The sequence below is a fragment of the Conger conger genome, chromosome 10 (assembly GCF_963514075.1).
Source record: "Conger conger chromosome 10, fConCon1.1, whole genome shotgun sequence".
Taxonomy (NCBI): domain Eukaryota; kingdom Metazoa; phylum Chordata; class Actinopteri; order Anguilliformes; family Congridae; genus Conger; species Conger conger.
In genome coordinates, this window is record NC_083769.1 from 18,160,346 (window position 1) to 18,186,560 (window position 26,215).

The 26,215-nt window shown below is 39.6% G+C and overlaps 1 protein-coding gene across 1 annotated transcript in view; it reads left to right on the forward strand.

The window, feature by feature from the left end:
* Positions 1-6,338: 6,338 nt before the first annotated feature.
* Positions 6,339-26,215, forward strand: part of cfap20dc (CFAP20 domain containing) — a 28,820-nt gene continuing 8,943 nt past the window's right edge. The window contains exons 1-12 of the mRNA XM_061258807.1: positions 6,339-6,359; positions 6,615-6,704; positions 7,476-7,569; positions 8,893-8,965; positions 14,363-14,477; positions 16,234-16,390; positions 16,930-17,079; positions 21,625-21,761; positions 24,261-24,432; positions 24,877-24,990; positions 25,258-25,371; positions 25,499-25,800. Coding sequence (XP_061114791.1) covers positions 6,339-6,359; positions 6,615-6,704; positions 7,476-7,569; positions 8,893-8,965; positions 14,363-14,477; positions 16,234-16,390; positions 16,930-17,079; positions 21,625-21,761; positions 24,261-24,432; positions 24,877-24,990; positions 25,258-25,371; positions 25,499-25,800 — 1,539 coding nt within the window. The remainder of the gene's footprint in view (positions 6,360-6,614; positions 6,705-7,475; positions 7,570-8,892; positions 8,966-14,362; positions 14,478-16,233; positions 16,391-16,929; positions 17,080-21,624; positions 21,762-24,260; positions 24,433-24,876; positions 24,991-25,257; positions 25,372-25,498; positions 25,801-26,215) is intronic.

Consider the following 26,215-nt stretch of genomic DNA (forward strand, 5'->3'; position numbering starts at 1 on the left):
CTGGCTTCACAGGTCTTTGATTATTCAGGTGTGTTTAATTCTTTCCTCAGTGCAGGTATATGGGAGCTTTCAGTATCTAGTCTTGATTGTAAGCTTGCAATGGCCTTGGAGTCCATTATTGGTCTTTGTCAACATGAGGACCAGAAAAGCCATTCTGAGGCTGAGAAGGAAAAAAAGAGCCAAGATTTTTTTAAAGAAATGTGGCAGTGGCAGGTAAAACTCCCTGGAAGACTTAACCTTTGTTGTTAAATCATTGTTGTTACTTTATTGGTAATTAGGCTTTTGTTTTAATTTTGGTCAGAAGCAGTGCAACTTTTAGTAGTGCCCAGCCTAGGGTACATAAGGTACATTAATCAACAGTGCTCAAATATGCACAACAGAAAAACACAAATAAATAATCCGCAGATATAAATAAAGAGCTGAGTGTTTCAACTGTTGAGGGTTTTCCTCAGGCAAACCGACACTCATTGCTGAAAATTACAGCTTGCAGAAAATTATTATTATTTTCTCATAAAAATTGGGAAAAATACATAATAAATCAATATTTTAATTTTGTATCTAGCTAAGCTGAAAAAAGCCTGCTAGTTCAACTGATCCTGACAGCATCATTTGGCAGAGGAGGTTTTTTTGAGCTTCCATAAATGTGCATGCGAGGACTCTGCAGCTCCCAGAATAAGTATATCAGACATGATGAACTGCCAGTTTTCTTATGGCTTTGAGGCAGTGGCCTTAAAGAGAAAGAAAATAGTTGATGAAACCACAATGAAACCACAGCTACAGCCACATGCAATTTAGCCCTCTTTAAGCAACCTGTTTTGTAGGTTTACTGCATCCTCTAGTTACAGAATAGTGTCTTCACTGTGTGGGAATAGGCCAATAATAACAACCACAACAACAGCAACAAATATATTTTCAATCAGGAATGAAGGGGCACACGAAAATAAAGTAATAAATTAAGCATCTTTCAAATGTCCAAACTTGTAAAAGGATAAAAATAGTGTGCCTATTGTGAGTAGGGAGCTTCATCAAAATGGTTACAGGTCATTATTACTAATGAGTACACTTCTATTACTAGTAAAAGTCCACAGTGTCCAACAAAAAGGAAAATGTGGCAGTAATGTAATGAGTGTCTCACCTTCTAAAAATGGGGCAGTTAAGGAAGTTAGTTACAGAACTGGGCTTGTAATATTAGTAATATCAGTTGGTGTGCTGGCCACTACTTTGCCATACAAAATAATTGAGAGCCATCTGTGTATTTATGTATTTGTTTGAATGGAGATTATCCATACAAAACTCAATTTAGTCCAAGACTAAGCTTAAAACTAAAGCATCCCATAATTTGTGACAGTAGAAATCCGAAAATACAAGCATCACCAAACAGGTCAAAGTTCATAGCTGTCTAGGTCCAGTCAAAACAAACGCTATAATTTGCATTATGTAATCGGCAGGACAAATCTCTGATTGGTTAATGGCAGTGATAAAATAACAATATATCACTGTTATGGCTTGAATGCGTGTTTACAGTTCTATTGTTTACAGTTCTACTGCGGCAAAGCAGACATTCAGGTCAAAATGAAAAAATGTTACATGCAAGCCAATGCACGGTCAATCACCTTGCAACAATGTTGCCCAGGATTTGCAAGTGAGCTGCCTCTGCTTCCACATGATTCAGAAAGTATCTGATGCGGGTCTTGATTTGCGAAAGAGATTTGTGTCCGTAAGTGGGCAGGAGTGCGAGAGTTCTCTCAGGTGAACGAAACTTGTGGACCGGGGATAGCAAAGCAGCATTCGCCATGCCGAGCAATGTGCCTTCTCCAAATAATATAAGGAGTAGACCTCGGCAATGTGATCCCACTGATGTCGGACAGTTTTTCACTGTTTACACAATGGGGACGTACAAAAAAACATGAAAAAGACAAACCCTTGTAGCTTGCAAACAAACTAACTTAGAAAGTAACAAACTAGCTAGCTAGTGAGTTTGGCAGAACAACGTTAGAACAGCCACCTGGCACTATCTGGAGCAGCTGGGAATGATTTTCGTGTAAATTATTCTTGTAATGACGTTAATAAAAATGCTTTCAATTGGATTGTCTGTATCTTCATGTTTGGTAACCAATTTCTAAAAGCAATTACTCACTCCTGGTTTATTGGTATATTGTACTTTTATCAGGGCTTGCGACCTTCCACTGCGCATCGGGCTGAACAATGCCCCTTAGCTGGGATAAAATTACCCTATACCACAGCCTGTTGTTAATGATTAATTAGAAAGCCAAAAATACAATATAGGAAACCAATAATATATAAAATGGCGCCACCATACAGACATAAGAACTGCTGTCAAGGTTTTGTCTTTAGAAACTATACATTTAGATTATTCAGGGCCTAGACAGCAGATTGGACTTTGCCCAGTGTGATGCTCTCCCCTCTGATGGACATGTTATTGTGTACTTTAGTTTCCCCTATTGTATTCTGGGCTTTCTATTGCAGGGGCACATAACTTTCATTCTGACAAGACCAAGACAGCAGTGGACTGCATGGTAGTGCCCTCTGGTGGACATTTTGTGTACTATGGGTTTGTGTACCATGCCACCACTCTGCTGTCTAGGCTCTGAATAAACTACAGTTTACAACATCTAAATAGAGATTAAGGCTGTACTGGTCAGCCTGTGCTTGAACTGTTCTACTTCATGTAACCATTTTTTTGGGTGAAAATAACAACATTTATACTGTGTATTCCTTAATCATAATTTCCTTTAAATTTGATGTCATATTTGATTTAAAGGCTATTTGCTGCAGGACTAAACAATACCTATATAATGCTAATTTTCACTCATATTTAGAAATGTATCATTCCTCATAAAAAAACACATTTTCATTTCCGACTGGTTAGTTTTTTCCTTTCATTCTTCGTCTTAGCATTATCCTGTGGCACAAGCAACGGGAGAAACATGAGGAGTTTGCAAAAGCAGTCGCAGAAACCAGCAAAGATGGGATGCTTAAAGTGTAGCTCTGCATAAAGGTGAAAGGAAACTAAAATGTCTGCTTTTGACATGTGTTTTATACCTACCTCTATGGCACCAAATGGAACTGCAGTGTTTACAGAGTATGACGACCTATTGGCAGCATGTAAGAATGTTTACCCAAGTTACTGGCCTGATAATGACGAAATATTAAATCCAGGGAGGGGAAGGTGACATCCATGTGCATGCAATTGCACATTACATTCCTGAAAGATTGACAATCAGTGCTTCAGAGAATATAAGGACAATGGTGGAGAGGGAGTATATACTCCTACACATCAATGCATACTATCCCAATAGTGATTATTGTAGAAAGGTTTCATGGAAACTGACAGAGTCACTGCTCAAATATATTCAGAGAGATATTGAATTTTCAGAAAGAGGGGTGAATAAGGTCAACTTATCTGTCTACTTGTAAAATGCAGTGCTTTTGCATAAAAATTAAAAATGCAATATTCAATAAGCCTAAGGTAAGGTCAAATAGTTTTCAGATGTAGAAGGAAGGTCACCAGTGAGATACTTTAAGATGCGCTGTGAAAACAGACTCAATACTCTAAATATAATATTCCAAAAGCAGAAATCATATGATCGATTTTTAATGGTATTACCTTTGCACAGTTTGCTAAAATATTTCAAATGAATCTAGTAGGCCTTAAAACAGGTCCCTACATTCTTGAATGTATTATGTGTTGTCACATGTTGATCATGGCTTAAAATGCCATCTTTCTTAATTTTGAGAAAGTGCAGATTTTACAGGCATTTCCCGAACAGGTAGGATAAACATTGGCATATATTATTGTGCTCAGCTCAAAATCTGAATTAAAAGAATAGGTTGTAGTAGTTTATAGGGGATAATTCCTGGGATCACTGTGTAAAGTCCACATGGTAAAATCCGGCCATTTGGGAGCTTGTCCTGACATCCCCCACCACATATCCTCAGGCAATGCTTACATTTTTTGAGGACACTTACTTACTGCCTGACTCTTCATAGACATAGGGCAATTTCCCACAAAATATACACTACATATATCCCTGTACTGAACTTCTCTTATGAGCTTTGGCTAATAATCTTTTTGTTCTACTTAGCCTTAGGATGATAAGGGGGAGAATACACATGGTCAACATCATGTTGTGCACCGATCTGTTTCAAGTTCCTGAACTGAATTCCATCATCAGTTCATATTTCCTGTCTTGTGGGAGACTAGGCAAGGGCATAACCCTGTTCATGTGCATTCTATCACCAGTCCATACTGATTTTCCTGTGTATTTTATGAATGGCATTTCTAAATACAAACATAAACTTCCCCAAGAGCCAGAAGACAAACTGGTTGTCTATTCATCAAGATCAAGGGTGTTCAATCTTATCCCAAAATGGCCAGTGTGGGCGCAGGTTTCTATTTTTGCCCAAGACTATTCACATATGGGGCGGCCTGTAGCGTAGTGGTTAAGGTACATGACTGGGACACGCAAGGTTGGTGGTTCTAATCCCGGTGTAGCCCTTTACCCTGCATCTGCATTGCTCCAGGGGAGGATTGTCTCCTGCTTAGTCTAATCAACTGTACGTCGCTCTGGATAAGAGCGTCTGCCAAATGCCACTAATGTAATGTAATATAACATACCTGTGCCTTCATGAAGTGACTTGTGAATTAGGGATTCGGGTGCTGAAATGAACAGCTACTTCTAAGGTCCTCCACCCCTCCATGACATTCCTCTATCAGCTCTTGCTGTTCAGCCCACTCCTAGGACAGTCTAGGACATCTGGCCTCAACAAAGTGTGAGTGATGTGTGGTGTGATCCTCAACTGCTTCTCCAGATCCGCACACAGGTCACCCAGACCAATGTGGTGGGAGGAAGACTGACAGAGGAGCACTCAGGTTACAGCTTTGGCCGCTCTTCTTCCTGGGCGAAGGTGATCACCCGCCAAGCAGAGCTGCCAGCATTTGCTGGTCCCCTCGCTGATGGATCTGCAGAGTTTATCACGCTGACAGCGATAGCACTTCTCTCTTTCAGTGCATCGGTGAATGAGTTCAGGATGTGTTTGTCTGTTCTTTTCTTAGAACACAGAGAGCAAGCTGACATCTTGCCCCCAAATATTACAATATAAATGGAAATGTGCTTCTATTAGATTTTGTTATTCATTTACAGGGATGCCAATAATTGTGTTTTCAGAAAAATCGCTTTTTTTTAACAATTTTAGTTATTCAGTTTCATACTAAATTTATCATATTCCGAGTGCAAGATCAAGCTTATGAAAAGAAATAGCCTTTTGCCCAATTTTCCTTTTTAGCTTATTTATTCTTGAGGGTATTGTGTGTATATTATGTGTGTCTGTGTGTGTGTATCAAGGGGAGATAGTTACAAGTGACAGAATGGCTGAAGAGATTATCAGAATATGATGGTATTTGTATCCTGTCCTTAAAATACATGTTTACCCTCCAATGAAATGAATAAAAACACATTTGTAAACAGAAATTGGTGTCATTTAAGTATATGACATGCATTACCAGCAAATAATCTGCCTGGGGCCAGAACAAACAATTGTGTGAAAATGATCAGATATGAGCCCAATTCCAACCTAATGAAAAAGAAGCCCATGTTTTATTAAAATGTCACTCCACATGTAAAATACATTTAATTTATATATATATATTCATTCAACTAAGATACCATTAAGATATCACTAAAGGTATAACTTATGTCTTACCCTTGAGGGTTCATTTATTGAATAAACAGCTATGACCAACAATGCCAACATGACCTATTTTTTTTAGGAATAGGCCTATGTAGGTGATTTAGCTCGGTATAATCCAAAATCCAAAATCGTGTAATCAAACGATTACGTAATAAATGTAATTATTGATCAAATACTTGTTATAATTCATTCGTAATTTATGTACATTTAATTTTAACACGTCAGCCTAATAAAACGTAACGCCTATGACACGCGCACGTCTTTGTGGCGTCTTGTCGTCATAGAAACGTCCTTGTGTTGTCGGGTGCTCAGTTGGCGTTCAGAGACAGCACCTGAAGTATAGTTAGCCGTCTTTAGTTTTACCAGGATTTCTAATATTGCGAGCAAGCGGTTCAGGTGACAATGTTGTACATCGCACTGAAAAATCTCTTCTGTACAACAGGTCAACTAGTAGATCCGTTATTTTGAGCATCTTAACTTTGTGTAACGTACTCTAGCATAAACGTATACAGTAGCCTACAAACATTGGAACGACGATGTAGGTAGTTGGGGATCAAAATGTGCAAATTCATATTCAGCCACATCGGTCGCTCACTGTTGAAAGGAAGAACTGAAACTCGAAAAGGATGTTCAAAAACGAATATCAGGTGGGATAACTGAACTTGAAATAGTCCATTGTCATATAAAAATAACAATCTTACACCATCAGCGACAAAATAATCAATTTATAATGAATTAACTGTCTTTATTAGACGCGTTTTCGGTATGTTTGGAGGCATACAAAGCCATTATTGGCACATGGCACCTTAGGTAACACTTGCCTAACTTGCCTGTGTGCGCGCGCATACGTCTGTTGGTGTACATGGTTTTATTTACATGGAGTTTCTTTTATTTTTTTCAAGGGTGGAGCTGTCGTTGACATCTTCAGTGCTCAGGGGAATGATCCAGTGGCAAACTGGAAGCTTCATGGGAGCCAGACTGCTATTAGTAAAGTGAGCATTGTTTGAAGTTGTATATAGTTTGATATTTTTACAGGCAATTTTGAGTCAATGCAATGCAGCTCTGCTTCTCTGACAATGAAAATATTTGTGTATTTAAAGCTGCCCCCTCTGACAGAAATAAATTACTGAATACCAAGTCTGATCAGATAACTAGGCCATCAGAAGTGATTGAATTTTCAGCGTCCTCAGCGTCTTGAATGTAAAAATAATGCTTTAAAAAAAAATAATAATAATCTATTTGCAATAGAATATTATAATATAATAATTTGTTCGTATTGTCATATGGGTCCTCGCAGTATAGGACATTAAAATAATAAATACGGGGAAAATAGTGTGTGTCCCTTTAGTGAATAAGAACTGCAAACCAACTATCCATAAAACAGTATTGAAGTTGCTGAAAAACTTATTTCAGAAGTTTCTTTCATGAAGTAGCAACGATTCCTGACCTCAACTAAGCATGCAGTATTTTTCTTGTTGACTTTAATTTTGTGAATTATCTGTATGAGTACATTAAGTAATGAAGTATTGGCACACCTTTACCTCTGCAAATGTTGAAATGGAATCTGTTTAATGAGAGGCCGGAAATAGAAGCAATTTTTTAGAGCTGGCTGGGGAGAACTACAGGTTACACAGGAAGTCAGGAATTTATAGAAGCCCTAATTATACATGACAGAAGTCACTATTGAACTATAGTTAATACTCATTAGCCAAACAAATATTTCCCATTAATTAATCGTTAATCCAAAAATTGTTTTCATCCAGGAGTTTGACAGAGAGATGAAGGGTTTTGTATATATTTTGGAAGGGAGCAGCCAGAAAAACAGGATGCAAATGCCAAAGGACAGCAGGATGACACGTAAGTGTAAATTAAGCCTTGCATTAGAGTTCTCCCAATGCACAAAGATGGTAAAATACAAGAGTGAGTGTACAATATTTGAGACTCTTTCTGGTGATGTCTGAGAATATGAGAAGTCTTTTTATACATAAGGAATTAAATTGACATGTTTTACCAAGTGACTTTTTTTTGCACAGTCACTATAAATTGTTACCCAAGATGAAATATTAAGCACACAATAGGTACAACTGCAGAGCAAAACCTCTCCTGTCCAAAGCCCAGTGCTCTCACCACTACCCGCACAACGCTACAGAATTTAATTTAATCATATGTACATGATTACATTTTACATTACGGGGGTGTGCAAACAAATATTATATTGAGGCCAGTCGTTTGTTATGAGGTGAATTGTATTTCCCGTTCCATGTGAAATAATACTGACTTCCTCCATTTACTGTGGTCAGAAGATCCTATGCTGCAAAAAAGCCCTTTTTGTTGATAGTTACATAAGGAATAATCCATGACGAGGTGGTCATTACACGGTTTTAACGCACAATATGGAGGCGAAGAGCCACCCGACGTGAAACAGAAGCCTCTCATCGCTCCCTGTTATCAGCCAGCCGAAACAGGGAGTGACTACAACCCCCCCCCCCATGAGGGGTTTAAGAAGCAAGTTCACAAGTGGATGCTGCGGTGGTGGTGGGACTGCAAACACTTTCTGAAGGCATGATTTTGGAATAAGAAGGATAATTTGAGCAAATGCAATATAGGTAATAGTACGCAATATAAGCAATGGCAGCATACAGTAGGAGCGACAGCATAACAAAACAAGCAATGCAGCAGAAAGAGCCAGGCAGCCCTATGGCTTTAGCATGCAGAATGAGCCAGGCAGCAGGGCAGCTTTTGCATGATTTCCAGAGCAGGTCAATTGGGGCAAAAAGCTACATTCTATGATGGAAAGCCTGCGGAGCTAGTTTGGGCAAACATCTAATGAGAGGGACTATATATAGTCTGCCATGCTGTGCTGCCTGCTAGCTGTTGCTGCCTTGCTCAAACTGACCTGCTGTAGAAATCATGCAAAAGCTGCCCTGCTGCCTGGCTCATAGCGGGTAGCACAGCGGCAGAGGAGCGCAAAATAAGCAAGGGCCCGAACAGGTAAGGTTGATGCTTATATAGTCGCATGATAAAATGTAGCTTATTTTATGAATTTATTTATGCTTATTTATTTATTTATTGTTAATACAAATGGACTTGAATGTGTCATATGTTGAACTGTCATGAACTTTGTAACTGCATATCAGTTCATGTCATCTAACATGATCTTATGTGGACTTTTTCTTTCAGTTGGGCTCAGCCAAAGGTTCCTGGTGCTGCAGGTGTTTGTTCCCATGGGAAAAGACTTCTCCACTGAACTGACGTAAGAGCCAGTACTGCTGAACTTCCTATTCAGTATATTGTACATCAATCTTATTTGTGGCAACACTCTTGTTAAGATGCAGAAAGAAATACATGAATTCCTCAACCATTTAAATGCAATTATTAAATGGGCAGGACAAATCTCATAATCTGATTGGTAAATAGCAGTGATGAAACAGCTATATACCACTGCTATCAGTTCTAATGCTTCTTTATAGTTCTATTTCAATTATCACACTATGGCGAAGCAGTCAATCAAGTCAAAATATAAAAAAACGTTACATGCAAGCCTATGCACGTCAATCATTTTCAACAATGTTGCCCAGGATTTGTAAATGAGCTGGGATGCAGAGCAACAGACTGCATCCGCTTCCACATAATTTAGAAACAATCCTATGAGGGTCTTGATTTGCGGTGGAGATTAGTGTCCATAAGCGTGCAGAAGTGTGAGAGTTCTGAGTGGTGAAGGAAACGGGTGGACCAGAGAAAGCAGAGCAGTGCTTCTCCAAATAATAAAATGAGTAAACCTACGCAACGTGATCCCACTGATGTTGGACAGTTTTTTCAGTGTTTTCACAACGGGAACCTACAAATAAACATAAAAAAACTCTTGTTTGCTCTCTCATGGTAACTTGCAAGCTAACTTGCTGTCTAACTAACTTTAGGAGTTTTTGGGCTTCCCTTAGAATGGCATCTACCTTTTATTTGAGAATGTCCCAGGCTTGTCGCGAATATATCACTAAATGTGGCAATCAGGGCCTCTGCCATCTCTGAGCTTGCAAACTCCGAGAATACATTACCTGGTGTAATTGGGAGTCTCTGTCTATCCACTGTGCCGATAGACAAGCATTTTAGTCTTATATTGAGACTTATTTCTTTCACTTCTTTGCTAACGTAGACAAATACTGCCAATGAGATAAGCCTTCAGTTAAGACAAGCAATTTTTTTCTACTTGAAAATGAAAAATAATAATATAAGTGTTTTAGTCTTGTAATAAGACATGTTTGCGCACACTTGAACTTAAAACTTCCCTTGTAAAACTGATAGTGATGTTTTCTTTCAGGAGGCTGTCAATGTGTGTGTATACCATTTAGTATAATTGAGGTAGTGTTACATGATACATCTGTGAAATATTTATGCCAGGGCAGATTGTAGCACAGTTCTAGGTTGGTTAGAAGTCATCTGAAACCTGAATCTCACCACAGGAAATGGCTAGTTATCAAGGGCTATGAATTCCATATTTTTTGTCGTTATCTCTTTAACTTTATTGCTGTCCCTGTTGTAAGGTTCATATCTTTTTTAAATGGCCTTAATTGATGGATGAGCATTGAGCTTGCTGAAACTGAAATATTCCCTGTTTCTCCCTTTGATTCCTCACATAAAAACCAATGAATATGGGGATTCTGGTGCTTAAATAAACAGTACATTTACTTTTGTTCATAAATTCAAACAAAACATCTAAGATCCTGCAGGAAAAAGCCATCATTAGGGCTAGCCAAGATGTTTTGCAATGATAGGCCCTCAAGCCGTGATGCAGGCAGAAAAAAGTATGGCTCAAATTTTACAGGAATCAGAGAAAATAATTCTCAAGAGAGGCTCTAAAGGATCAGCATTTCTAACTGCAAGAATGTAGTTTCAGAAACTCAACTGGGTGTGCAGGTTATTGCCTCTTCTTTTAAGCCCAAAATATAGGTTCTCATCGTACCCTGATTGGCCAAGAGGGGAAAGCACCAGGCTGCTCTCAATGACTAATTAAGTGCCAGTTCCCACACCCTGAGCTGCAGGCGAATCAAATCGTCATCCAATCAACCCTGTGGAAGTTTGCTCTGCTGCAAACTGAAATCAAAGAAAAATGTAAGTAAAAAAACGTTTTAAAATACTTACTAAAGGAACTACTAGCCAACACCAGGACATGGGTGATTGCTACACTCTGGTGATGAACAGCAAAGGTGATGCAATGCAAAGCAACTACTGGGGCAACAGTTGCGGACAACGGATAATGGGAAACTTCATACATATATACTGAAAGAGTGTATATGTATAAATTTGGAATGCATTTCAGCCAATCAGAACATTTTACAATTAGCAGAGACAGCTATGATGCAGGCTGAAACCTACACTGCCTTATATCATAACCATTTACTCTGATAAGTAGTGATAGTATGAACTTGTGCGGTAACACAAATTTATATTCACAGAAAACACATTGCAGACAAATTATAGAAACCGATATCTGCTGCATACATTTAGCTTGCAGCTACCGTTAACTAGCCAAATGAAACCTGTGTGCATTATAGTATGTTAAGCTACACTACCTAGCTATCTTGGGAAGTGTTCCTCACTCAAATGCTTGGATTGATTCTTATGATCTGACTTGTGCATTTACTTTTGTTTTCACGTCTTTTATCTTTTCATTAAAAAGGTTTCACCCTGGGCTGGGGTTATTTCACCGTAAATTTCGCTGTGCTTATTACTGCAGCAATGTGTGTTATTTCTGTGCTCATCTAGTGGCTCTGTCATAATAAGAGCTGGAGGCAAGAGCTTTATTTGGTCTAGGTCAGTTTTTGGTTATTCACAAAGGCACGTATACGATTAGCCGCTGTCATTATTAGTAGAGCAGGTTAATGGTTTCCTCACCGGTAGTGGAACGGGAGGCAGAGTGGCTTTATGCTATTACTTTCATTTTCTCTTTTCTGTTATTTAAGAAGCTAGGGTTGCATTTATCAGAAGACTGCACTATCAGAAGACTGCACTGCACTGCACAATGAACACGGTGCAGTGTGCCACAATAAACACTGCACTCTGGGTAGAGCTATAAGGCAGTGTGTGAACACCTTACTGTTCCCTGCGCTATGTTTAGGACTGTGCTGATCTGTGCACTGTGGGCTACATGTCAGTTGGAACATCCTACCTACTCAGTGCTGTGTGTAGGATTGTAAGCCACACAGCGTTGCACGGTCTGTAGTACTGGTACGCCATACGGTTAGTGATGTAGGAATGGCCCGTAGCTTTGGACCTGGATAGGGGGTCGTACCTATGCCCTTCGTTTTGGTAGCTCTCTCGCTGCTAGTTGGGCTAGAGGTGGAGTTCACCGGGTGTACAGCTTTCATCATGACCTGCCGTGTCGCAAAGTTAGGTAGATGTTAGCCGGTGGTCTGGTTTCTGCTCCAGGACCGGCTGCCCTTGAATAGGCAGTCACGTTATCTAGCTGTTGTTACTCGTCTTGGGATTACTAGAGGAGCGTGAGGCGGAGGGTTTTTTGGTTGATCTTGGTTGTGTGTCGGAAGTCCCCCGCTTTATTTCTGTTTTCTTATTCTCGCTCCTTTGTTTCAGGGTAGCTTTATGTTGGTAGTTTGCCGGGGAACCTTTTCCTTATTTTTATTGCACTTTACTACCAGTGGTTACCTCATGGTCGCACTCAGTCCTTGGACCGCACTCTTTCACTTTCATAAAAGCTCCCCTTCGCGGTCGTGCTTGGTCCTCCGAACCCACACCCTTACAAATACGCTTGCTCACGTAATTAATGACACCTTGGCAAATGTAAAGTACAGATGAATGCAGCATAGTTATCAGATCGCATATATACTTAAGCTTGTTATGTACTTTGATCTGATGGGTTGAAGCGCATAAGCAATCCAACATTTGACGCAACCTATTTGATGTACCGAGTTGTACTCTGCAAACTTTGCAAAAAAAAAATTGATTCCCTTGGTGGCACAAGGGAATTACTTTCTGCAAGGAGATAATCCATTTTGTTAAAGTAATTTCCAGACTAGAATTTACAGGTGTGTGATCATATTCAAAGCTCTCAATTTGTAGTCATGGAGAGGAGTGTGTTGTACTTTCCCAGGAGTTGCTGTGGTAACAGCTAATTTCTTAATTTTTAATTTTCAGATAAAAAATATGCTAAAGCTAAACTTGAAAACTCTTCACATTCAGTACTTATGTGACCCTAGATTTCTGTGTTGGGGATATTTTTTAATCATCAGAAAATGATATGCCGCAACTTGTCAGTGGTCCCACTGCAGTTGGATAACAAGCATGTATCTTGGCTATTATAACTCAAACATTATACTAATCCATTGAATCAGACTGGCTGGCTTTATTTTTCAGATCTGTGGAGATTTGTTGAAAACTTCAACTCCAATTTAATTTCCTCTGAAAAAGGGGACAGTGATACTTCATGCACAGTGCTAATCACACTGTTTGTTTGCCTGTGCGTCTCTGTAGTAGACCCAGCTTTCTCCTTTGAGTTCAGCGATAAATCAATACAATTCAGGAGCCTTTGTGTCCTTCTCATCAATTTGTCATTATGCAAAGCTCATTACCCAACATCTGCTGCAGATATACAAATAATTACTGGCATTGGCCGTGCTGTAAACACACTATAATTAACCAATCATTGCAGAGAAGAGTGCTGTGACAAAAGCAACAGGCATCTAATGGTGTTTTTCTACTGGTTTATATGCTTGGTGCATATAAAGTGGCTTGTTGCATATAAAGGTGCTGATAACCATTTATACCCTGCTATAAAACAGGTTTTGAAAAAGCTGGTAGCTGGTTGACCAGTTCAGACCAGCTCCATACTCAACATGGTTTGACCAGCTGGAAGCTGGTAATTTCAAGCCGGTCATCGCGGGATTGTACACCAGGGCATTTATATAATCTGAAAAAGCTATGTCTTAAATTAAATGTTTGTATTTCCTGATAGCCTCGGTAGAAACGAAATGTAATGCTAACATCAAGCCTGCTCTCCATCAAGGTGTCTCAGCACACATCTCACAGACACAGACAACTGCTACAGTCATGTACCATGCAATGTACTAATTTAGCACTTTTCGGGAAGCACTTTTTCTGTCCGACATGCCCATGTGGGAACACATATCTGTATCTTGTATCACACTTTCAACATAGCTTGCCCACAAAACTCAAAAATCATTTTTAATGCTAATTTTTTAAGGGTGTCCATAACACAGAAATGGCAGAACACAGCTATACCAAAATCAGTCATAGATTTTTTTTTGCTTCAACTATGCAAGCTACTGTGCTGTTAATTATAGTTACATTTATTTTAGGTTTTGGCAGCTTAGGATGAGCTCCAGAGGTTCTGTGCAGGCTTGATTTGTTCAGCCCCCTGGCCCATCCCTTCATGCAGATTGAATTCTCCTCTAGGGGAACAGGCTGTCGAGGCTCAGCGGTATGATGTAAATGAATTGGCATGAGTCATTCCAGTCCAGCTTCTGGCCACATCTTCACATTGATCTCATTACAGATCTGTTTTTGCTGAAAAGTGCTATATCCACTGCCCTTATTATGAAAAGCAATTGTATTTGATTTGACAAAAAAATCTTACATTTTTACTGTGCGGACATTTACTGTTACATTCTTTCATTCCCAGGGTAACGGATTCAGGAAATCTGAAGAGAAGACTGTATTTATCAACTATTCATAAGGAATTATCAGCAACCCCATTACATGCCAAAATACCTCTCTCCAGTCTCAGGCTAAGCATTGTGAGTAAACATTCATGAATACTATGAGTCATCATTTGTTTTGTATTTGTGCAGGTTACTAAGCACACTTGCCATAGCATTTATAGAATAATATGTTAAGTTACATAAATAAATGAATGTATAAATATGCATATCATACCCCTTCACATATATAGGATACACAAGTAATGCTATGATCCATATTCGCTACATATGTTTGGTACATATTGGCATTGCAAAATATGCTTAACGGAGGCAACCTGTGTGGGTTACATTATGCACAAGACATGTTTACTGTCTGATATAGCTGGATACTGATGGTGTACTCTGAGCTCCGAGACTTCTGTTTTGTTTGTGCCTTGTGTAGCAAACCAACAATAACCTAAGAGGTATTGTCAGATTTCACATTGGTACCAACAAAACTCATTCAGAACAGATTTTTTTTTTTTAAATAAGCGATCAAACTGGCAAATAAACAGAAATGACTATGAGTGAGACTAGTGTGGGTGGTGACGCAGGTGAACCCATGTTTGAACCTCTGCATAGGGATTGTTTGTTTGTTTGTTTATTTTCCACAATGCTTTCTGCCCTACTTTATTTGCCTCCTGAGAATAAAATATAAAAAGAGGGCTTTCCTTTAAAACATGGCAGAATGGCCGTGGGGGAATAAAAGCCTTTATTTCACAAACATATTTGAAAACTTGTTTTCTTCGGTTAACCTATTATTTAGACATCATGTATGACACTTTATCTCTTGTCCTTGAGCTCTTAATCCTTAACCTTAATCCAATCTGACAGACATTTTATTTATGTGTGTGAGTCACTTCATTAATTGTTCAGGCAAACAGTAGAAGAACCCTTACATTTAATTCTCCAATTGTATCTTATGGAATTTGCAGCAATATAGTCTTTTCAAGCATTTTCGAAGATATAATGTATGCAAATATCACAATGTTTTTTTAAAGAAAACGTCATATATGAAAGTGAAAATCATCTTTTCCACATATTCTGAAGAGCTGTGCAATTGGCTGCTACTATATATGTGAACTCTGCAATTGTACAATGAGCAGATTTTGTGATTGGTTCAATTGGTTTTGGATGAAGTACTGTAGATATTTGGTAAATTGGGAGAATTGATCATTTGTAGGGCTGAGAGAAGGAAGCAAGGAAGCAGGTGAAAAAGAGATGACGAAACAGGAGGGGGATAAAGATGATAAAATGCAAAATAACTTTGAAACTTTATCGGAAGTTGTCTATACATTAGGCCAGAGGCTACAGAAACTATGGTTGTATGGTGTGTGGGTCTGGTCACTGTTGTTCTGTCTGTCGCAAACGTTGAAAATCACAACTCTTTGTGCTGTGCTCTGCAAGCTTGTATTCTGGCAGACGATACACAGTACTGCCACAGCTTGATTTTTAAACCAGAAATATAAGTGGAAAAAGGTTGAGAAAAATCTACTGGTCAGGTCACTGAAGGCTTAGTTCTAGACCTCACAGTATGCCTTTGCTGCCAACCCAATTTAAATATATTTGCAGCATATTCAATTTCCATAAGGGATAGTTGGCAATTTCATTTTTTTAATCTAAGGACCCAAGAGCTGCAGGAAAGTTATATTTCTCGCTAGTTCTTCATCCTATTCTTAGGCAATGAATATTGCCATGGCAATACAAAGATTACATACTTGTTTAAACAGGTAATTTTTTTTGCTCAAAGAATCTTGTTAATAATATCAATAATAAAGTATTAATAACTAATATTGCTCCTTTTTATTTTCAGTGGTGCAACATGTGCATTGACCTCGTGTCATTGACAAGCGAAATATTCAGAGGAGAACCGTTCCTGTCCTTGGATAGAATCATAGTCTGTGCCAGCTGCCGGCTCAGAAGAATTTTCACTATGAAACTCCAACCGGCAGATGCTTACAATGAGAGTGGTATGATCACTAAGCAAAGCCATATCTCTTACATTTTTGGCAGGAAACGATCATATTTTTATGTTTTTTTCCTGACAGAATCAATATCTGGTTTATGTGCCCAGATGTAGAAACACAAGATTTGCAATGTAAATATGTTTGCTTTCTTTTTTAATCTTTCTGAGCACTAAACTGGATTTTTTTCTGTCATTTTTAACACCATGAAGTGGAGTATTTTGACATCTAGGCGGCAGTTTCTCTCTTTGACAATTTAGCAGTCAGTCAAAAGAGACAAAAATATGTACAATTTTCCAAACAACCTACTAGAGTCAGAATTTCAAGCTTCTGTCTACCCAAATGGGTTGTATATATATTTTCTTGTTCTGTTTCTATTTTCCCCATACAATCTACAAGCCCCTGGAGAGTAAAGTATCAGCAAATGCAGCAATTTACCAGTGAAAACTGCACACATTTGCATTTGCTGACTGTACTGACTGTACCTTTTTATACCCTAGGTATGAATCAAACAATTTTTACAAAAACCATTGTTTCCTTCGCAGATCTTTATATCCGTGGCAATGGTCCCAGGGAGATCATCCCGAAGATGTGGCAGTTTGCTCCAGATGTGCAGCACGTTACTCAGCTGGTGAACATCACCAAGCTGCGGCTGGGCGAGAGGAAGCTCGCCGGCTCTCTGTCCTCAGAACCGGGTGGGTAAACAACCGTCCAAATAACCCGTTCACTTCCCCTCTTTTTCCTTCACTGTTGTGTTACCGCGTTGTTTTTTGGTGATTAATTCATCTTGCCGACCGGACTCTCTTCCTGTGTAATTTCTGTTGAGGTATTTGTCATCTGTCACAGAGGCCTCTAGTTGTTAACTCATCTGTTACATGCATCGCTAGGCTTTGTGGTCATTTTTGCACATTCAGAAGTGGACCCTTTGTTGTTGTCCAATATGTCACTATAGTTTTTGATGAGTAAGCGCTCCGACGTGGTAGACTTGACATATCTTCCCTTATGAGTGTTTTCTCTCAGCTTTGTCTGAAATTAAAGCAATGTGTTTCACGCATGAGCGATTAGCTCAAAATCTTCATAGGTTCACTGACCTCCCGTGTACGGTGATTCCATTTTAATGGCCTATTGTCAGTTTGAATAAAGTGACGGGAACTAGATTGAAGGCGGAGGAGAATAATGAAAAAAACTAAACAATTGTGTTGGTGGGTGTTAATACATATTAAAACACAGCTTATTGATGAGCGCAGGAGAGCTGGAGCGAAGACCAGTTAACGAATAGAGGAGTTAATTACTGTGTTCATCATGCCTCCCCCATTTAAAGCTGTGTCCGGTAGCATAGTAGTAAGAAAACGTGGATGAAATTACAAAAAGTCAAAAGAGGTATTGCACCTCAGGACTGAAGTGACAAGCTGCACTCATTTAGGGTAATCTAAAAGGGTATCGATCAAACTGAAATAGGCTATTAGGCTGAAATGCTGAAGCCTACTGCATGGAATTCCATTTTTCAAGCATTCTACCATTGCACTCATATTCTCTACAACTCTGGTGAAAAAAGTATACAGGAGGCCTTCATTTCACAATCACCATGCATCATTCAACAGTCAGCAATAACTATGCATTTAACGTACAACACGGGTGGCTAAATATAATATACTGATTAAAATACTACATTCTGATAAAAAATGTATAACTCAAAGTTAAAATTGAAAATGTATTTAAAATGTAATGTACAATTCAATTATGTCAATATGTAAGGAAAACTTGACAGTATAATACTATATTTGTATTGCCCTTTTTTATAGTTATAATTATAGTAGCATGTTTTTAAAAGCAATACTGATAATGGTGTAAGAAGTTAACCTTTAGTGCTTTTCGTTTATCTCTCAATTTCATGGAAAAATGTTGTCATTTTGTCTGATATGTCATGTTACATTTATATTGTAGTTTTTTTTTTCAGCTGCACTCCCGAGGAAATTGTACTCCCCAGGTGGTGTCTGTTCCAGGCAGATGATTGGCTGATTTTACACAAATAGCCATTAGTGAGCTATTCTACCCTACTGATTATTATTTAAAGAATACTCATACTCATACCCTCACTGTAATTAAGAAAAGAGTGTCACCTGATGCTCATGCGATCAATTAAGAAGGAATGGTTCGATATGAAAATGCCTACTTCATTTCACTGAAAATATTTTAATAGTTGACAAGTCATTACCAGTAAGACACCCATCTCTGTTGACTCATCCCAACGTCACCATTTTGCAGTATGAGTCATGCACTTCCCTAGGCTATCAAACAAAAGGTTGTGTTTTGCATTTGATATCACATGGATGTCAATGGAGTCAGGGCTGCGATTAAATGGTCTCATCAAATGGTCTCACCATAAGAACAAATTCAAAATAGGACAAGATTGGTGAATGCGCTAGGTTCTCATAAATTACTCGTACTAGAGATTTAAGAATAAATATGTTTGTAAGAGTGGTTCTTGCAAGATGCCCTATGGCTCAACGGCCATCTCAGTCTCCGGACTTAAATCCCATCAAAAGCATGTGGTCTGACCTGAAGAGAGATATCAAGGATATCAATGATTCTCAAATGTTGCATGCATGGAGGAATGGTCAGAAATCCCTCCAAACCTGAGATACATTTTTTATTCTATTTACATGTAAGATAAATACATTGGTTAAGTACAAAGCATGTACATTATGTGATGAGCTCACTATACTGAAGGCGCACTAGATACAAATATTGCGTAGTTACGAATGCAGTTGATATAAAGTTAAATGGAGGAATGGCTTTCATTTCAATCAAGCATGTCTATAAAAGGCACATTTTTAATAAATGTTCCTGGCCATTTCTAACTACTTCAAAGAATGTAGAAAATATCTCTAACTGGCCGTGCATACATGTCATTCAGATGCCTTAATTTTATGCTAATAGCTACCTTTTAATTTGAAACCTAAGTGCCCTTGGATCAGAAATACATACCTGGAGACTGCAATTATCCTTCCTTTTGACAAAAATAAATGTACTAGCAATTAATTATAATTCCTGTTTTCACTTCAGTGGCACTTTTTTAAATATCTTTGCATATTTTCCCTCAGACAGCTGTCTAATTCACTTTGATTTATCCAGTCATGGCCACAGAAATAAATAGTCATCATGCTGAGGGGATTTTGTTGTGTAAGTTAGTTCTGTTATTAGCACAGCAACCCAATAATGTTTAAAAGGGATAGATATTGGGCTAGGCCATCAACCTAATAATATAAACATTTTTAGAATAAAATGTCTATTTCGGTGAATTTACTAAATACTAAATACTGAATTATATTATTTAGACCTGGGAGCAATTCATTCTCAAATAAAATCCAGGTCATCATATTAGCATGTCTCATCTTTAGCATTTCTTCTCAACAAGGTCATCAGGGTATTTCTACAAAGATTTTAGATTTTGTAAGGCATGATTCAGCGCTGGTCAGTGAGAGGCTATTGCTTATTAGAGGATGATGACTAACTATGTTTCAGAGGTCATGTTCTCTGCAATTACATGACAGCATAGCAGAGTTTCATCATGGACAAAAACCCATAGGGAATGTTTCCAGCACCTTGTTGATTCCCGGACATGAAAAATGCAGGCTATTCTGTAGCAAAAAGGGAGTTCTTCCTGATACTAGATGCTCCTAATGAAGTGGCCAGAATTATTGGCACCCCTGTCTAGTTATGCACAAATAATAATAAGACAAAAATATACATATAATTATTGAGATGGCAACATGTGAAAAAATACTGTACTTTATTCATGTTTCAATGTAACCAACCAAAATCAATCATTCATTTCAGAAAAAATAGATTTCACCAAAATCAAGGATTCATAATTATTCGAACCCCTGGCGATGATAACAGATTTCATGTAACGCTTGACTAGGTTAATACATTTGGAGGGATTTTGAACCATTCCTCTTTGCAGATCCTTGCAAGATCCTTCACATTCGTGGCTTTGTGAACATTGGAACCACGGAATGTGGATTCTATGTGGATTTTGAGATATGCTTTATGTTTCGCTGGAGAGTCCACCTACAGCTAAGTCTCTGCCTTGTAGTAGAGGCAACCAGATTGTCAAAATGATACTTGGTGTTATCTATTATACCTTTGATCTTAACCAATATCCCTCTGTAAAAAGTCACCTAATTCAGTTTTAGCTCTGCAGCACAATACTTTTGGAGATATTTTGCCAAAACACGCAACAATCCCTACATACTACACATGAATGTATGGTTCTCGCTTGGGGTGCGAGAGGTCCCGGACAAAATCCCTGTTCTGTTATGATCCGGACAATGGTCAGACTGTAACAGGAAAAATAATAGGGAAATGTGTAGAATGGGGAATCAGAACGAAAACTGAAAATCCCTAATCAAATCTAAAACTCGCCTAGTCTTTGAAGGTTTACCAGGCACGAAGCAGTGGAGTATGACAAGTGTGACATGCATTGAGGAGTTAAGTGCATTCGAGCTTTTGGGCAAGCTGGAGTGGTAGCTAATGATGGACATGCCTGTTTCTGAAGGCTTCTGAGGAGGAGCTGAATAATCTATGGGGGGTTGAGAGTGGGGGCAAATGTGTCACTGCTGGATGAATGTTAACTCATATTAGGTATTACAAACTCATCTGTTACATTGTCAGGGGGAGACCATTAGCAAGATAATGAAATCGTGTGCTCTGATTTTAAACATTCTAATTTAGTCTTGCTCTGTCATTAGATGCGCTTTATTAAATTGTTAAACACAGTGTGCATTGTTATTGTATTGATTTCATGATTATGTTTTAAATGACGCTTTTACTTTGAACTATCACTAACACAGAAAAACACACAAAGCCTCCTTCCAGTCTTCCTGTGACCCGTGATTAATTTGCAATGTACAGACACTGTAATTATCACACTTCATAGCAAAATAAGATCATTTATATTAAATCCTTAATTACACTGAACATTTTCTGTGCGTCTTCATTATACCATGGCAATTGAAAGATTGTTATAATGCAATTGAATCCTGTTCAGTTGTGATTCTCCCATTTTTACAATGTACCTCGATTGAAAGAAGACAAATAATGTGTATTGAGCCCATCTCAGATATTGGCATTTATTTACAAAGCTGGTCTATCATGTCCAGTGAGAGTAATGCAGAATAGTTGCATCTTTGTTTTAAATTATCACATGTCAATGGTTGACTCTTTGTCCCCAACAGAACAGACGAGCTCTGGCAGTCCAAGCACTGCACGGGTGGCCAAAAATCAGGATGTTTGCCACATTGCTTTTGGGTCAAAAGTCCCGGGACCACCCCCACCTACAGGGAGGAAGGCCAGTGGCTCTGGCAACAGGGAGGTGAGGATGAGCCCATTCTCAAACAGGAAAGGAGCTTTAATCTGTCCGAATGAGCAACCGCTATATTCAGCAACAGTAGTTCTCAACCCCCATGCCCAGTATGGCCTTATGTCCCAAACAGCATTTGTAGTATGGGTGGCAAAATTCGGCCTGAGAACGGAGACTGCAGTAGTGCGTGTGAGCTTGACAATACATTCCTCACATGTTAGGTTGAGGCTGGGCGGAGAGCCAGATGCGACCGAGGAAAAACCCTCTAAAACGAACACACGAACGTGTTCGTCACTAGATCCCAGGATACAATGGGAATGGGATTTAATGAACAGAAACTGAGCATCAAAGGAGAAAAGCCAAAAAACGGCTATAAGAAAACAAAACAACCCTCTTAAAACAGGGTGAACCGCACCACTGACTTGGTGCCCCAAACGACTGTGGACCAATAAATAAAAATACAACCTAGCCGGGAAAAAGGCTAGGCACGAAAATAAAAACCTTGAGACGCAGCTCGGGACCAAAACGCAAACCAAAATACATACCAGGGGACAACGTCCCCCAACCTCCGACTCACACGAGTCCAAAGAAAGAAAAAAGAAAACCAAAACCTTAGAGGAAGGCGCCAGCGAACACAACACAGCTGAACGCCTTCCTTACCTTTTAATCTTTTTGTTTCTTAACAGTGAAACACACACCAGCACAGTACCGGACTCTTAAGTCTCACAGAGTCTACCAAGTGCATTTACCGGCTTTGTGTCAGAGCGCACAGTGAACACAAAAGCATTGGTAGACTGTCAGCACTGGCCTTAAATACTCTTTAGGAGGGGGAAAACTCCTCTGCCAATAATGACAACCAGATGAAGCCAATGAGCACCAGCCCTCTGGTGGACACCTTAGGTGTTACCTCACCATGACATCACAGGAAACGCATAAGTTTATTGACTTCGATGCAGTGGTAATCAAACTCAAGATGTAGGTGTGTTAGGAATGAGACAAAAATACAAAAAACATAAAACATGTTACAAATTTTGGGGGACCAAGTAAGTATATGCTCTACCAGGCCTGTACTGCAGCCCTCTTCAGCTCCTGGGGGCTATTTGCCTTCAGTCTAGTCTTCAGCAAGTGAAATACATGCTCAATTGGATTGAGGTCAGGTGATTGACATGGCAAATCAAGAACATTCCACTGTTTGGCTCCAAAAAAATTCCTTGGTTTATTTGGCTGTATGTTTTGGATCATTGTCCCACTGCATGATGAAGCGTCGTCCAATCTGTTTTGATGGATTTGCTTGGATCTTAGCAGACATGTTTCTGTACTTCAGCATTCATCCTGCTACTGCTGTCAGCAGTGACATCATAAATTAACGCAAGTGAGCCAGTTCCACCATGTTTGACAGCTGTTCCCCTTTTTCTCCACATTTTCTTCTTTCCATCACTCAGGTACAGGTTTATCTTTGTCTCATCTGTACAGAACTCGACAGGTTTAACCTAACCTTGCCATTGTATTCTTGAGGCTTGCCAGGGGTTTGTGTCTTGTGGTGAACCCTCTCAGGTTATGCTGGCATCTCTTGATGATAGTCTTTGAAACATTTATCTTGGAGAGTGTTCTTGATCTGTTGAACAGTTACAAATGTATTTACTTTCACCATTTGAAGGTTCCGTCATCCACTGGTCTTCCATTTGCTATTGCTGAACTCGCCAGTGTGTTCTTGCTTCTTCACATGTTAATGTACCAAACAGTTGTTTTTGACACCCAATTTTTTGGCTATGTATCTGATTGATGGATGGCTTGCTTGAATGGCATTGACTCTTCTTTGATACTCATGTTGAGAGACAACAATAAGACATGGAGATGGCACTCCTAGAATCAACTCTAGACCTTTTGCTAGCTCTTTTGTGCATGAACAAACAATTGAACTTAACATAACTGTCCAAGAACTGCCAATTGTCCAATTACTTTTGGTCCTCGAACTGCACTTTAATGCCACACTTATTGTTTTATTTCAAATTCAAAGTGCTAGAGTACATAGCCAAAATGAAAAAAATGCTGTCCTAATAGTTATGCCCTTGCAGACTGCACTGTAGTTTGACATGTTTCATCACCTCCTCCTTATTGACATCATTGACACTTGAGTTCTATGATCTAGGAAAATCTAACACATCTATTTGTTTTTGAGCTTGCTGTTCTAAAATAGAGGTTGCCATCTCTAAAGCCAAAACTTATTGTGAGATTTGTTTCTCAAGCATTTAGTGCTAAAAATAATAGAAACAGTTGTTTACCCAAAAGCGAGGCCTCTCTCTATTTCATCATGTCTTTGAATTCTCCTAGTTTTCCATTCAACCTATTTAAAGATATGGAAGTCATATGGAAGACGATGAGGTTTTTGAGGCAGATGATGAGGGGTTCTTCCCAAGTGTCCACACAATCAGAAGTATCTATTATGCTTTGAATACATTCACTGGCCAGTGGCAAGAGCATTATTGTCATTCAGCATCTGCTTTTCTACAGGCGGTTCTCGCTTCTGGTACCAGAACAGGTCGGAGCTCTGGCTCATTAAAACCGAACAGCGGAGACTGGACAGAGAAGCAAAGCCATCGACGTGAGCAGGTCCCCATTTCTGGGCAGGATCCCACACCTCAGCACCACCAGGACAGCGGGCAGGCCTTAGAGGGACTCACTGGTAAAGATGAAGATTCATGCGTGAAAGATTTTGTAACATAAAGTACACAATACTAGCAAATGAAAGCCAGAAAACCCTGAAAGTGACAACTAAGGAGTTTAAATTATTCATATTTAGTTGAACCCTTAACAATGGGCATTGGTCTTTTATGAAAACCACCATACACAAAAGCTTACTAGAGTCAAAACCTTAGTAGGCATACTCCCTTTCCAAGTCTCAACCCCCCACCCTGTCTGGCAGTGAGCCAGTTCAGAAGTCCTAATCTAGACAAACACCAGTCGCTCAGTTCACACCAGGGGCCTCTTCCACAAAGCAGGATTACTGAATTAGCTGGATAACTACACAGTAAAAACCTGGAACAGCTCTTTTCACTTCAGTCCGCTACTTAGTGCAGTTATCCAGCTGCATTTTTAGTTTTTTCTCTAAATAAATGGATTGATGCAGGAAGCCACTGGAGCCTGCAGCCACACCCCCCGCCAAGCAGATTGGCTGCGGAGAGGCCAGGAACAAGGAAGCTACGAGTGTACAATGCAGAAAGAGAAGCACCAGTGCTCACAGGTGAGGCGTGGGGACTTATCCAGGGCCACATCTTGCTTCTGTTCTGGTCTCAGCCACTTACTGTCGAAAAGATGCACACTTTTAAAGCTTGGGCTGATTAGCTGACACAATCCCGGTGTGTCTGCCCACTTAACCAGTAGGCATGGTCCCCATTTCCAGTCCCAGTCCGAGCCCTGCCACACATTATTTGCATCAACCAAGCACAAAGGAATACAGTTGCTCAGGGGAATGAGGCTGAATGAATGGTGTTTTGTCACTATGGCACAGTGCGGAGCAGCAGTAGAAATGAAGCCAGCAGCTCTGAGACCTGCCCTCCCAGCAGGACCGCAAACAGCACAGGAGCTCTGTTCCCTGGTGCAACTGGAGACCAACCAGAAGCAGGTCAGATACCTCAAAATGGATGGTGGCTCCTGGGTACTTCAGAGAAAGTGCACAATGTCTTTTCTGTGCAAAATTACTTTTTCTGTAACCAGAAGGTGTGTTTTTAGCCCCTTTTTTATTTTTTCAGATAGTGCAAGCGGTCTGAAGGGCGTAAGCTTGGATTCCACCAAATGGACTCCAGAAGCACTCAACCTGGACTCAGTGGAGACCGCCATTTCTGTCAGACATGAGAGCAATGGCGTGGAGCCTCAGCTTAGCCTGGAGGACCTCTTCACCTTCTCTTCCCGCCCACACTCAGCAAGGCGTTGTCACGGACAGACCAATCCCGGAGAGGGCCCCGCCTCTTCTCCTGAAATGTGGGGTGAGGGGGGTGGGGTACACAGGGGGGCACGGCTCGAGGATGACTTCGTTGGCAGCGAAAGTGAAGAGGTATGTCTTTAATAATCCACTACTGACTGTATCGACTGCAACAATGTACGCACACTTAAAACTGGGAAACTGCTCTGCAAACAGGTTACTTTCATACTTGTCTGTAATGACATACTTTGTATACAAATTACATTACATTACATTATTGGCATTTGGCAGACGCTCTTATCCAGAGCGACGTACAACAAAGTGCATACCCATAACCAGGGATAAGTTCGCTGAAACACCCTAGAGGGAAGTGCTGTTGTATATAGCTGTTGTATATCTCAAGGACAGTGATGCTTCCAGCAATTCACAACATTAGTTACTAATTAAACCACTGAGAACCGAAAATATTAGTCACTAATTAAACCACTGAGAACCAACAATATTAGTCACTAATGAAGCCACTGAGAACCAACAGCATCAGTCAATT